This window comes from Mandrillus leucophaeus, unplaced genomic scaffold (assembly GCF_000951045.1).
Source record: "Mandrillus leucophaeus isolate KB7577 unplaced genomic scaffold, Mleu.le_1.0 Scaffold190, whole genome shotgun sequence".
Classification (NCBI taxonomy): domain Eukaryota; kingdom Metazoa; phylum Chordata; class Mammalia; order Primates; family Cercopithecidae; genus Mandrillus; species Mandrillus leucophaeus.
In genome coordinates, this window is record NW_012101921.1 from 4103513 (window position 1) to 4117362 (window position 13850).

A 13850-nucleotide genomic window follows, 5' to 3' on the forward strand; every position below is an offset into this window, starting at 1 on the left:
CTATAAAGACACATGCACACATATGTTTACTGCAGCACTATTCACAATAGCAAAGACTTGGAACCAACCCAAATGTCCATCAATGACAGACTGGATTAACGTGGCACATATACACCATAGAATACTACACAGCCATAAAAAAGGATGAGTTCATGACCTTTGTAGGGACACGGATGCAGTTGGAAATCATCATTCTCAGCAAACTATCACAAGAACAGAAAACTAAACACCGCATGTTCTCACTCATAGGTGGGAAATGAACAATGAGAACACTTGGACACAGGAAGGGGAACATCACACACCGGGGCCTGTTGTGGGATGGGGGGACAGGGGAGGGATAGCATTAGGAGATATATCTAATGTAAATGACGAGTTAATGGGTGCAGCACACCAACATGGCACATGTACACATATGTAACAAACCTGCACGTTGTGCACATGTACCCTAGAACTTAAAGTATAATAAAAAAAAATGATCAAAAGAAAAGAATAGGCATTCAAGAAGAAAACCCAACAGGATCAATAAACATAAGAAAAGATGCTCACTGGCCAAGAGTGGCAGCTCACGCCTGTAATCCCAGTACTTATGGAAGCTGAGGCAGGAGGACTGCTTGAGCCCAGAAGCTTGAGACCAACCCGGGCAACACAGCAAGACTCTGTCTCTATTTAAAAAAAAAAAAAGTTTTGGATTTTAGAGCATTTCGGATTTTGGATTAGGAATGCTCTACTTGTACTACAAGATATTAAAAAAGGAAAGGTACTGTGAATTAGGCTACCTTACATCTACTTCTGACTCTACTAGTTTTCTTACTTAAGTTTAGACTCTGTGGCTTTAGTTTCTTCATTTGTTTAGAAAGAATTCACATACTTCCTGATTTTAAAACTTATTATAGGCTGGGCGCAGGGGCTCACGCCTATAATCCCAGCACTTTGGCAGGCCAAGTCGGGTAGATTACCCTGAGGTCAGGAGTTTGAGACCAGCCTGGTCAACGTGGTGAAACCCCGTGTCTACTAAAAATAGAAAAAATTAGCTGGGCATGGTGGTAGGCAGCTGTAATCCCAACTACTCAGGGGACCTTGGCAGGAGAATTGCATGAATCTGGGAGGCAGAGGTTGCAGTGACCTGAGAAGGTACCACTGCACTCCAACCTGGGCAACAGAGCGAGACTCTGTCTCAAAAATAAATAAATAAATAAATAAACTTATTACAAAGCTATAGTAATTAAATGTGTAATACTGGCCTAAGGACAGACATATAGAAAAATGAGATAAAAGTTAGAGTCCAGAAATAAACCATCGAATTTATGGTCAGTTGATTTTCAGAAAGGATACCAAGACAATTCAATGGAAAAAGAACAGTCTTTTCAACAAATGTTGCTCAGACAATGGATATCCACAAGCAAAATAATAAAGTTGTACCCCAATCCGTTACACTGTAAACAAAATGAACTCATAATGGGTCATAGGGCTGGGCATGGTGGCTCACGCATGTAATCCCAGCACTCTGGGAGGCTGAGGCAGGAGGATTACCTGAGCCTAGGAGTTTGAGACCACCCCACAAAACAAAGTGAGACCCTGTCTCCACCAAAAAATAAAAATAAAAATAAATAAAAAAATTAGCTAGGCATGGTTGTGGTCTCAGTTGCTTGGGAGGTAAGGCAGTAAGAGAGCATGAGCCCAGGAGGTTGAGGCTGCAGTGAGTCATGTTTGTGCCTCTGCACTCCAGCCTGAGCAACAGAGTGAGGCCCTGCCAAAAAAAAAAAAAAAAAAAAAGTATCAAAGGCCTAAAGAAAGAGCTCAGATGGGATGATTTCTGGGATATGTTTTCTAGCAATAAAATTTATGGTTATATGAAAAAAAAAAATGCATTAACTATTAATTCATTCTATAAACACTTATTGCTTATCTACGATGTGGCAGTCATTATGTTATGTGCTGGCAAGATGTGTATTATAAAATTCTTGTCTTTAAGGACCTCCCAAAATAATGGGGAGACAGAAAAAGTTTAAAATGATGTAGTAATAGCAGAGAGGTAAATATAGTGATATGACTCCTATGGCTTCAACTTCTATCCATATGTAACAACTCTCCCCAAATTCCAGACTCAAATATCCAACTGCTACTGAAATCTCCACTTTACTAGTGAGTTACATTTATCCTTTCTACTTCTTCATCTTTTTTTTTTTTTTTTTGAGATGGAGTCTCGCTCCCACTGCACTAGGCTGGAGTGCAGCGGCACCATCTTGGATCACTGCAATCTCCACCTCCGGGTTCAAGTGATTCTCCTTCCTCAGCCTCCCCAGTAGCTGGGATTACAGGTGTGTGCCACCAGGCCTGGCTAAATTTTTTTGTATTTTCAGTAGCAATGGGGTTCCGCCATGTTGGTCAGGCTGGTCTCGAACTCCTGACCTCAGGTGATCTACCCGCCTCAGCCTCCCAAAGTGCTAGGATTATAGGCGTGAGACACCACGCCTGGCCTTATTCATCCTTAAGATCTGAATATCAGTAAGGTTACATACATGACTGTGAAATAAGTCCATCTGAAACATAAAGATAAACCAGATGTGTTTTAGAATTTTGAGATTTTTGGAATGTTAACTGGGTACTTTATCTCAGTTTACAGGGGAACAACACTCTGTAATCAAATGCAGTAACATTTTAGAGCTAAACATCTACTGATTGGGATAAATAAAGATCATAATAGCTTTGTGTCAGTTTAGGTCAGGTTTTGCCCATTCTCAATATCCTCCAATCAGTTAAAAAAATCGTTTGTTTTCTAAGAGGCTTTTGGATTTTAGAATCCAAAGAGATGAGGAATTATCACTCAAGTTCTTCTAGTCTTCCATTAAGATGTCTCAAATAAAATGTAATCAGGGCCAGGTGCGGTGGCTCACGCCTGTAATCCCAGCACTTCGAGAGCCGAGGTAGGTGCATCACTTGAGGCTGGGGTTCCAGACCAGCCTAGCCAACATGGCAAAACCCTATCTCTACTAAAAATATAAAAAAATTAGCTGGGTGTGGTGGCACATGCCTATAATCCCAGCTGCTCAGGAGGCTAAGGCACGAGAATCACTTGAGCCTGGGAGGTTGCAGTGAGCTGAGGCTGTGCCAGTGCACTACAGACTGGGTGACAGAGTGAGACACTGTCTCCAAAAAAAAAAAAGCAATCACCCTGTAAAGACTCTCATCTTCACTCATCTGAGTTTCCGACAAGGCTTCCTACTTCCAATTTATTCTCTATTCTGTCAGAGTGATTCTTCTAAAATGCAAATCTGATTGTGCCGACATTTTTCAATAACATACTATTGTTTAAAAGGATCCAGCTCAAACTTTTTGCAAGATATACAAAACTACCTATACATGATCCCGCCCAGTTTGTCTCTTTTGGCTCATCTTCGACCATTTTGTTTTGTTTGTTTTCTTGAGACAAGAGTCTCACTCTGTCGCCCAGGCTGGAGTGCAGTGGTGCGATCTTGGCTCACTGCAATCACTGCCTCCTGGGTTCAAGTGATTCTCCTTCCTCAGCCTCTCCTGCCTCAGCCTCCTGTGTAGCTGGAGTTATAGGTGCACACCACCAAGCCTGGCTAATTTTTGTATTTTTAGAAGATACAAGATCTGAATATCAGTAAAGTTACATACATGACTGTGAAATAAGTCCATGGTTTCACTAAGATGGTTTCACCGTGTTGGCCAAGCTGGTCCAGAATTCCTGACCTCAAATGATCCACCTGCCTCGGCCTCCCAAAGTGCTGGGATTACAGGTATGAGCCACCGTGCCTGGCCATCTTTGACCATTTTGGCTCTTCTAATTGTAGTGATGTCCTCCTCACTTCTGAGCTTTTACACATGCTGCTCCCTCTGCCTAATTCCTTCTCTTACTTTAGATCTTGATTAAATGTTACCTCCTAAGAAGGGCAATTCTGACCATAGTAACCAAAGTAACTTCTCAGCAGGTAACATTTAATCAAGACCTAAAATAGGAGAAGGAACTAATCAAGTAGTGGTGAATAGGATTAAGGAATAGTACACAAAGGTCCTAAGATAGATGGGAAAGAGTCATGTTCTTCAATCTGGGAGATGACCATTGAGGCCTACCCAAAGTAAATGGGGGCAATTTGGCATGAAATGAGAGAGGGGTGAGATTGTGCATGGCCTTAGGAGACATGATTAGGAGACTGGATTTTAAGTTTCTGTAATAAAAGTTTCCGTAATAAGTTTTGGAAAGTTTTAATTTGGGAAGTGACATGATTTAATTTATATTTTAAGATCATTTTTCTGATGATATGGAAAATGGGTTGGAAAGGAACAAGAGGGAAAGCCAAGAGCCTGGTTAGGAGTCTTTACCAGTGGTCCAAGTAAAAGATAGCTAGAGTGATGATGGTAGAGATGGAGAAATATGGACAGATTCAATATATATTTTGGTTAATACATGTTTCTGAAAATATGTTAAACATGATGACATGATGGTATACATAATTTGGGGTGTATAAACATTAGGTTATAACTAGACCATCAAATTAGTGATTTACTGATTATGAATTGTTTGGATGAGACAAATTGATTAAAGTAGTAGACTTGGTGGTATGGAGACATGGCAAAGATCACAAAGCTAGTTAGGGATACACTGTTAATGGACATGATGGCAGGACAGCAGTGTTCTAGCTTGAACAAATGAGTAAATAGCAATGAAATAAAGAAGAGCTGAATCGGGGCTGGAGAAGTAAAGTTCAATTGTAGATAGTTTGTTTGAGAAGTCAGTGAAACGTCCACCTGGAGACTGTTACGTAAGCAGCAAAATACTGTGTAGCTCAGAGGGGATTCTGGGATGATGACAGTAGCTGCTATGTCCCTTCAATCCACGGCCATAGATAAGATTATTTAGGAAGAAATTAAAGAGAGAAAAAGGACCAGGACCAAGTGCTGAGAAACCTCCAAATTTAGAGGTCAAATGGAGGAAAAGTTTGAAAAGCAGACGGAGGACAATAAGCTTCTAAGGTAAGAGAAAAGTCAGAAAAAGGTGGAGTCATAAAGCCCAAGGAGAAGAGTCTTCCAAGGAGGAAATGGTCAAATATGTCCAATTGGCTGAGAGAGCTTATTCAAGAGGATGAAAGAAAAACAACCACTGGGTTAAAATATGTAACACCTTGGGGTGACACTGACAAAAGTTTTAAGGAAGGAGTGGAAGCCAGACCCAAGTAGGTTAAAGAATAAATGGAATGTGAAGAAGTAACTAATAATGAAGTCGTACCTGTAAGGTAGTCCCACTCTGAATTATTATGAATTATTATGAAATGAATTATTATGAATTATTATGAAAAATTAATGAGACTACCATTTATTTTTCTTTCTGGCATTCCTGAGTTTTCTTTTAAAATTTTTCTTTCCTCCTCCTTTCCTGACAATGTTTTGAACTTACTAGTTATAACCAGTGGTTCTTACAAGTCACAGATCATAGTGAAGAAGCCAACTGTCAACCAATCTATTTAAGAGCTTTTCAACCTGAGGAAACTGATTTAAGAACAAAACAAGATACCATGTATATATATGTGTGTGTATATATATGTGTGTGTATATATGTATGTATGTATATGAGACTATTGCAGAAGCTGCTAATCTCTATATAGAAATAGGCAAATGACATGTTTGACCAAAGGATTTAGTCTTCTCTCTTTAATTATTCAATTTCTTTTTCGTATCTTGTTCAAATTATCACTATTAAAGATTCTGGGAATTATTTTCGTAGGCAGAGCAGAGCAGGATGATGTGGAAGATAAAGAAATGTGATATCTGGATGGATGCTAGTCTTTGAATATCACTAGCTGGCTTGTAAGTATAATGGAGTAAGTTCATCTTGCCATCTGGCTAATGTAAAATGGAAAGCTGAGGTACTTGTCAATAAGAACTGTAGAACTGAATGAATTCAATAAGGTTTAGATCAGCAACACTTGATCATCAAACATTTCCAGTTTCTAAATACAGGTCCACTGTCAGTCAAGCTGTGAGTTCCAGAATTACTAACTTCAAAAAAACAGATCTGGGGCCAGGCATGGTGGCTCATGCCTGTAATCCCAGCATTTTGGGAGGCCAAGGTGGGTGGATCACCTGAAGTCAGGAGTTCAAGACCAGCCTGACCAACATGGTGAAACCCCATCTCTACTAAAAAATACAAAAAAAAAATTAGCCGGGCATGGTGGTGGACGCCCGTAATCCCAGCTACTTGGAAGCTGAGGCAGGAGAATTGCCTGAATCCAGGAGGCGGAGGTTGCAGTGAGCTGAGATCACGCCATTGCACTCCAGCCTGGGCGACAAAGCAAGACTCCGTCTCAAACAAAGAAACAAAAAACAGATCTGTAGGCCTCAACCATAGAGATTTTCATTATGCAGATGTGAGGTGAGATCCAGGAATCCGCATTTCTAAAAAAGCTCCCCAGGATTTCTGATATACAGTTAGACTGCAGCAGTTGATACTGAAGAGTCCCCAAACTTATAGGCAGTAATTTGTTGCTAAGGTAATAAGACAGAGGTATAGAATCATGAAATTTTAGCACCTGGAAGACTTTCCAGAGAATGACAAGTTGAAAGTTGCTTTTTTTTTTTTTTTTTAACAGGGTATCCCTGTGTCACCCAGGCTAAAATGCAGTGGCACAATCTTACTGTGCCTCAACCTCACTGCAGACTCAACCTCCAAGGCTCAATCAATCCTCCCACCTCAGCCTTCAAAGTAGCTGGGATTACAGGCGTGAGCCACCATGCCCAGCTAATTTTTAGTCTTTTTGGTAGAGATGGGGTTTTGCCATGTTGCCAAGGCTGGTCTCAAATTCCTGAGCTCGGACAATCTGCTCACCTTGGCCTCCCAGTGTTCTGGTATTACTGGTGTGAGCCACTATGCCTGATCAGAACTCCCTATTTTATTCAGTCAGGAAGGTTAAGAGTCCTGATTAGTTCACAGTCACACCAATCGTGGCTAGATCTTTTGCCTTCTAGCATTCCCATTACACCTGCTACTTTCTGTTCCTTAACTTATATTAGGTAATAGCTCTTTAAACAGATATATTTTAATTTACATAAAAGCATTAACTACTTTTTCTACTTTATTGCACCCTATAAAAGCGGATAGAGTTGGAACTCAGTGAATGCTTGCTGAAAGAAGGAAATGTGCATTCTTGTCTACAGGTGTTTTCACAGCTGCAGGGACATTTATGAAGCTTCCCCAGGTCTCAGTCATCAAAGAAGACGAAGACCATGGCTTTTATATTACATCATTTCTCATAGAGGGAATGGTTGATACATGACATGCGAAAGCAGGATCACTGTCTCAGGTAAAGGAACTACTAAAAGAACTATGAATATTTGGAGTCACTGAGTCAGGTTAAAGTTTCCAGGTAGTGGGAATCTATAAAAGAGAACTGAAAAGTTGCTTCAGGGACAAATGGAGGGAAAAAATAGTCAACCTTCCATTTAGAATGTGAGCTAACATCACAGCTGTTACTCTGATGGTAATTCCTGCCTACTATTTATACACTAAGAGTTAAGACAAAGTACAACATGACAAAATGTTCTAAACACAATGCAAAATAAAATAACCTAAAGGTCCAAAATTTAGTTCAATAGGTGAAATTAAAAATTTTCTTTCTAAAGTAGGAAAGATGTACAAAAACCACAAAAATGAAATAAAAGGAAGATATAAAGAATTTCTAAATGAGTAATTAAGAAAGTGCTAAACTAAGGCAAGACACTATGAAAAGGAAAAGAATTTCAAAGACTAAAACATAAAGGGTAAAAGTCTAGGAAGACTAGAGGGCTAACATATAAAAAGTCAAAAGCAAAAGAGACACACACACAACACCCAAATAGGTATCAGCTAAGATAAGTGCAAAAATTGAACAAAAACTAGAAAAACTGAGTAAAATTAGATTAAAAAGTTTCTAAAATGAGAAGAATCTGCCCAAGTGTCCATCAATAGAAGAATGGATAAACAAAATGTGGTTTATACACACAAAGGAGTATTATTCAACTATAAAAAGAAATGAAGTTATGATACATGCATACAACACATATGAACTTTGAAAGCATTATGCTAAGCCACTGAATTGCATACTTTAAAATGGATCAAGTGGAAAAATTTTGTTATACATATATTTTATCCAAAGAAAGGAGGAAGTCAAAACAGACTAAAAGAAGAATCAGTATGCGACAAAACCAGAAATTAAAATAAAAAAATAAAAAATATATTAAAATCATAAATATGTGAAATTATTGCAAGAACACCACCCCCAAATATCATTAAGGCATCTAAGGAACACAAGAAGTAAAAGGTAGGAGAGGGAAGTCAAAGCAGCAGCAGCACAATTAGATAATTTAATCTCAAGTAAGTAGGATGACCGTATAATTTACCATCCTAATCAGGACATATTTGAGAGGAAAGCGGACACTATTAATAATTACACAGGGACAACAGGTGTAGGCTGGAGCTGTCCCAGGCATAAGTGGACACGTGGTCACTCTCTATATAAGGGCAATCGGGTCCTCAAGGTTGAGTTCACGCCCACAGCTTGGGGTCTGGCAGAAGTACAACACTCCGACAGTGTCTTCCTGAAGGACTCAAGTGGTCAAAAACGCAAGACTGGTTTTCATTTTTTTACAGAGAAATAAAACACAATTCATGGCCTTTACCGAAGTGTACTGATTCGTGATTCATAAAACAATGGGCATATCATGAGATTTTATTAAGAGCTATAATTTAGTGTTCTTGAAATTTTAGAAGGCTGAATTATACTTTGAAATGCACTGGCAGGCATACTAAGGAAGTCCTGAGGTGAATCATTTTATATAAACCTACATTTTTATATATTACATTAGAGCCCTACAAATATATGTATACACTCTTTTTTTTTTTGAGACAGAGTCTCCCTGTCACCCAGGCTGGAGTGCTGTGGTGTGATCTCAGCTCAACGCAACCACTGCCTCCCTGGTTCAAGAGATTCTCCTGCCTCAGCCTCCCAACTAGCTGGGATTACAGGTGGGTGCCATGACGCCCGATTAATTTTTGTATTTTTAGTAGAGACAGGGTTTTACTATTTGGCCAGGTTGGTCTCGAACTCCTGACCTCAGGTGATCTGCCTGCCTTGATGGATATACTTACATTTGACTAGAGACAACTGAGACTTGAAAATTTGAAAAATCAAGTTAGAATTACTGAGAAAATTAGTAGCTCTGATGTTCTACCCATTCTTTATTTTTAAACTAAAATTAATCTTAATGACCTACAAATAGGTTAACTTAAACAGTCCATACCTTACATGAGAAGCTCCGACTTGGGATGTTTCTTGCTAACTCTGATATCTTGGGTTTATTCTGAAGACACTTGGTTAGGTGATATTTTTTCAATTTTATTCTATTGTAATAATGACCAGCGAAGTTATAGTGATTCAAATGCTGTTTCTGCATGCATTTTCCAAGGTGAGGAATACTATACTTCAAAGCTTGGAGAAATAATTTGGTCTTCTGCTGCATGATACCAAAGTCCCTGGTTTATGCTCCTTTTGGGGCTGCCAGCACACGAATGATTTTATAGGTATGATTACAGAGTAGTGGGTTCTCAGAGTATCTAAGATCAGCAGTTCTCATTGCTCCTTTTCAGGGCCATGCCCCGCTTAGGTTATGAGTAACTTCAGACAGCTGATAACTTAGGCTAACTAAATCTAAAAACGTGTGTAAGTTAAAGTTTCATTCAAATCATACTTCTTGGCAGATGTGACTTAAATGTCTCATTTGTAAAATTAATCCTATCAGGCTCAAACTATGCAGCACTGATTCTGGCACACATAGGGGCAAACTAAAACAAAAAACAAAACAAGAAACAAAATAAAAATTTGCAAATAAGTACACAGACTTAATGGGATATCTCAGGAACTCAGGGCTGTAAAAGGTAAAAAGCCTTTGGTCTTACATAATTATGAACATATCTTTGGTATGTATGTGGAAGATAAACTGGAAAAGCCTAATTATTTAATAAAGGTGGGGGAGGGAAGATTAATTATTGTTGAGTGTTAACTAAGTGCCAGGTGCTTTTATCTTGTCTAATTTAAATTTTATATGGACTTGATAAATTAGATACTACAATGCACATTTTACAAGTTGCCAAGCTGTGGCTGTGGGAGGTTCTAAGCAACTGTTCCAGGTCACTTGGACAGTAAGCTATATAGCAAAAATTCCAATTTGTTTTGGTTCCAAAAATTGGAAAACTCAACTATGGATTTTAACGTTAAAAAGGTATTTAGTGCTTTAATTAAAAACAACAAAAAAACCCTGCAAGATGCACAAATAAAATGTGAGGCCATCTCTGGTTTGTCAGGAGGTAGCTTTTATTAACCTTGAGAGCTAATAAGTAGTTAAGAGTCAGAGAGACCTGGGTTGAGGTCTTAGCTCCAACACTTAACTGTGTCTCTGGGCCTCAGTTTCCTTATCTGCAAAAATGAAATGACACCATTTACCTTCTAGGGTTGTTGCTGTAAAAACAAAATGAGGCAGTTTAATGTTAAGACCATACAGTGCCTGGCACGTAGTGACCACTCAATAAATGGCAGTTGCTGTGATTTACGTCAGGAATAATCTAGGTCTATTGCACACAGCTGAACGTCATTATGGACGTCTTCCACAAAATACCCCCTGGTATCAAAGGTAGAAGGCTGCGTCAAATTTACCATAGATCAGATGCGCTACGACGCCCCCGCCCCCTTTAATCCCTTTCCATGTCGCAGCAAAATAATGGGTGATTGGGGGTAGAGAAGCAACACTAGTTTACTAGCCGACACTAGTAAAAAAAAAAGGGGAAAAAAGACCCGAATAACAAGGGCCTGCAAAGGTCCTACATCACCACGTCCCCACAGCCTTTATCCATCCTTCATCCTCAAGGAGAAGACAGTATGCAAGGCTAGGATGGGGGTGGGGTAGATAAACGGGTGTTCTCGGGAGAACCTATTCGTTTTCCCCATGCAACTCTCCACCCCAGGGATGAGGCGATCTGAATGCAACAGGGAGAGGGACCAGGTGACACGCACGCAGTGCTGGGCCATGAGTCAAAAAGCGAGGACCTGGGGACTGAGGGGTGGGTGGCTGGGTGTGGGGAGGAAGGGGAGAAGGGAAGAGACCAGTACACTCCCCATACATACGCAAATTGAGAGAATCAGTCCGGCTCTGGACACAAACCAGTGAAGGCAGGCCGGAGAACCTGAAGCTCTCAGAGAGGAGCAGATGTCACCGCAGGCACGTCCAGCCGAAGTCTGCGTTCCGCAGCCCACAGAACGACAACCTACCCAGAGCCGCCTAGAGCTGGTTTGCAGCACGCCGAGCTACGTAACCTCAGTCTACCACGAGCAACAGGCAGATTTCGCCATCTTTGTTGTGGTCAAGGATTCTTCTGGCGTTCCTGGGTTCTTTAGTCTCAAAATATGTAAGACTCTCTGTTCTTTGCTAGTCTTCTGAGCTCGAGATGAAGCAGAGAAGACTAAGACAATGAGGAACAGCGTTCCAGTAACCCTGCCACATTTCTCTAACCCTCTGGTCCGCCCTCACTCAAGATGGCTACCAGCAAAATGGTGCAATGACGTGACAGCGCGGCCCTGGTTGCCAAGGAGATGCGAGTACCGGAAATGCGGAATTCGGGGAGGGCGCGCATGCCTGGGTCGTTGCGGGGGGGTGGGGGGCGGGCGTCACAGGTCCTGACAGGGAAGAAGTTGGCAGGTCCTGGCAGGGGACGAGCTGCGGTGGCGGCACCTCAGGGTATGGAAGGCTCCAGTGAGATGGAGTCGCGAGTCGCGGACGCTGGGGCCGGTGAGACTGCGAGAGCAGCGGGCGGCGGTCCGGCAGTTGGCTGCACCACTCGGGGGCCCGTAGTCTCGGCGCCCCTGGGAGCCGCCCGGTGGAAGCTCCTGCGGCAGGTAGGGGAGAACCTGCTCGCCTCACCTTTGCCTCTGGTCACTCCCCTCTCACGTACCGGGGGAGCGACCGTTCGCAGCTCTTTCCTCTTGGCAGTTCTGGGAGTCCCTTCTCAGTTTGCCAGGAGCCACCTGCGAAGCTCCCCCTCGCTTCACCTAAGTGTCCCATCCAAGAGCAGGAATAGGTGGGGTTGGATGAGGAGGAAGACAGCCAAGGCTGAGCTCCTGGGAAACTCAGATCGAAGTAGAGGAACCCCTTCTATACATTTTTGTGCGTCTGGGGGACTTTTCCCCTTCTCGCCAGTCTCTGGTGCGCCCGCCGCTCCCCACTGCTCTTTTCCTGCTTCTGTTTTGCTTCCTTCCCCAGGTTTCTTCTAGCTTAACTCCCAGCCTGGTTCTAGTTACTGATGTTCTTCTGCACCCTCTGGCCCCGTCTTTTGCCCAGCGTGGTTGACTGTGCCGGGACTGAGACGCGGCACGCGTTCCCTTGGCATCTTCCGTACAGCGGAGCGTGCAAGGAGTAGGAAGAGCTGACCTCCTCTCCCACCGAGGTCTCAAAGTTCAATGATTATCTTGTAGTTTGAAGTGATCAGCGAGATTCTCCGTGTCCAAAGTGGTTTAGTCAAAGTGTGTTCGTTTGTTGAATGATGGTATCTTCTGGTACTTCGAAGTTTCTGCTGTTACTTAGAACTTCTCTCGTGCAAGCTTGACGGAAGTTCTGATTTATGATCACTCACATTCTTCGCTCACTTCTTGAAGTTAATTTAAGTCTGGTTATTGTTTTTACATACCAGTGTTATGCCTCTGCCTGAAGTTTTCTGCCTAAAGCTTTACTCAGGAGGACATTTTTCCATTTCTGACAGTTGTGTTTGGAAGAGTTTCCCAGCTATTGCCACTTTACTTGAGATTGTGCTTTTAGTATTTTGAGGGTCACTTTGTTTGCAGTTGCCTTGAGTCACCTTTTCATACAGTGGTCTTTTAGTGCTTTTGGAGTTATGAGTTAAGTAGATCATCAGAGTTAATTAAAATTTGTTTGCTGATGCATTGACAGTCTTTCCAGACCAGTAATGATCTGGTTTTGCTATTGTTACAAATGGTATTACAGGATAAGAAAATGCATGTCCTCACAGATCATCATAGGAAGTACCTATAATAAAGTAAACATCTGATTTTTTTTTTGTTTTTAATAGTGACCACTGAAATGAGATCTTGGACTCAACCCTCCTCCTCGCACCCCCCCGCTTTTTTTTTTGAGATGGAGTTTCGCTCTTGTTGCACAGGCTGGAGTGCAATGGCTGCCATCTCGGCTCATTGCAACCTCCGCCTCCCGGGTTCAAATTATTCTCCTTCTTCAGTCTCCCTAGCAGCTGGGATTACAGGCATGCACCACCACACATGGCTTTTTTTTTTTTTTTTTTAAAGTAGAGACGGGGTTTCTCCATGTTGGTCAGGCTGGTCTCGAACTCCCGACCTTAGGTGATCCACCCACCTCGGCTTCCCAAAGTGCTGGGATTATAGGCGTGAGCCACAGTGCCCGGCCCCCTCCCGTTTTTTTTGTTTTGTTTTGTTTTGTTTTTGATATAGAGTCTTACTATGTCATCCGGGCGGGAGTGCAGTGGTGCAATGTTAACTCACTGCAGCCTCTGCCTCCCTGGTTCAAGCAATTCTCCCTTACTCAGCCTCCCGAGTAACTGGGATTACAGGCGCTCACCATCACACCCGGCTAATTTTTGTATTTTTAGTAGAGACGGAGTTTCGCCATTTTGGCCAGGCTGGTCTCGAACTCTTGACTTCAGGTGATTCACCTGCCTTGCCTCCCAAAGTGCTGGGATTACAGGCCTGAGCCACTGTGCCTGCTGCGCCCACCACCCCCCCCCCGACTTCTTTTTTTTTTTTTTTTTTTTTTTTTTTTTT

General features: G+C 41.8%; 2 protein-coding genes across 4 annotated transcripts in view; one reads left to right on the forward strand and one right to left on the reverse strand.

Moving 5' to 3' along the window:
- The window catches only part of PREPL (prolyl endopeptidase-like), a 50819-nt gene extending 39166 nt beyond the window's left edge, over window positions 1-11653 (reverse strand). The window contains exons 1-2 of one of the 3 annotated variants that reach the window (XM_011978207.1): window positions 11316-11595; window positions 9295-9548 (exon numbers count right to left, since the gene is read on the reverse strand). In XM_011978207.1, the coding sequence (XP_011833597.1) occupies window positions 9295-9513 (219 nt within the window). In that variant the 5' untranslated portion in view covers window positions 9514-9548; window positions 11316-11595. Of the gene's footprint in view, window positions 1-9294; window positions 9549-11171 lie in introns of all 3 variants that reach the window. The other 2 variants (XM_011978208.1, XM_011978209.1) reach the window with 2 other exon arrangements.
- A 16-nt stretch (window positions 11654-11669) lies between these two features.
- Window positions 11670-13850, forward strand: part of CAMKMT (calmodulin-lysine N-methyltransferase) — a 406998-nt gene continuing 404817 nt past the window's right edge. The window contains exon 1 of the mRNA XM_011978214.1: window positions 11670-11939. Within this exon, the coding sequence (XP_011833604.1) occupies window positions 11676-11939 (264 nt within the window). The 5' untranslated portion in view covers window positions 11670-11675. The remainder of the gene's footprint in view (window positions 11940-13850) is intronic.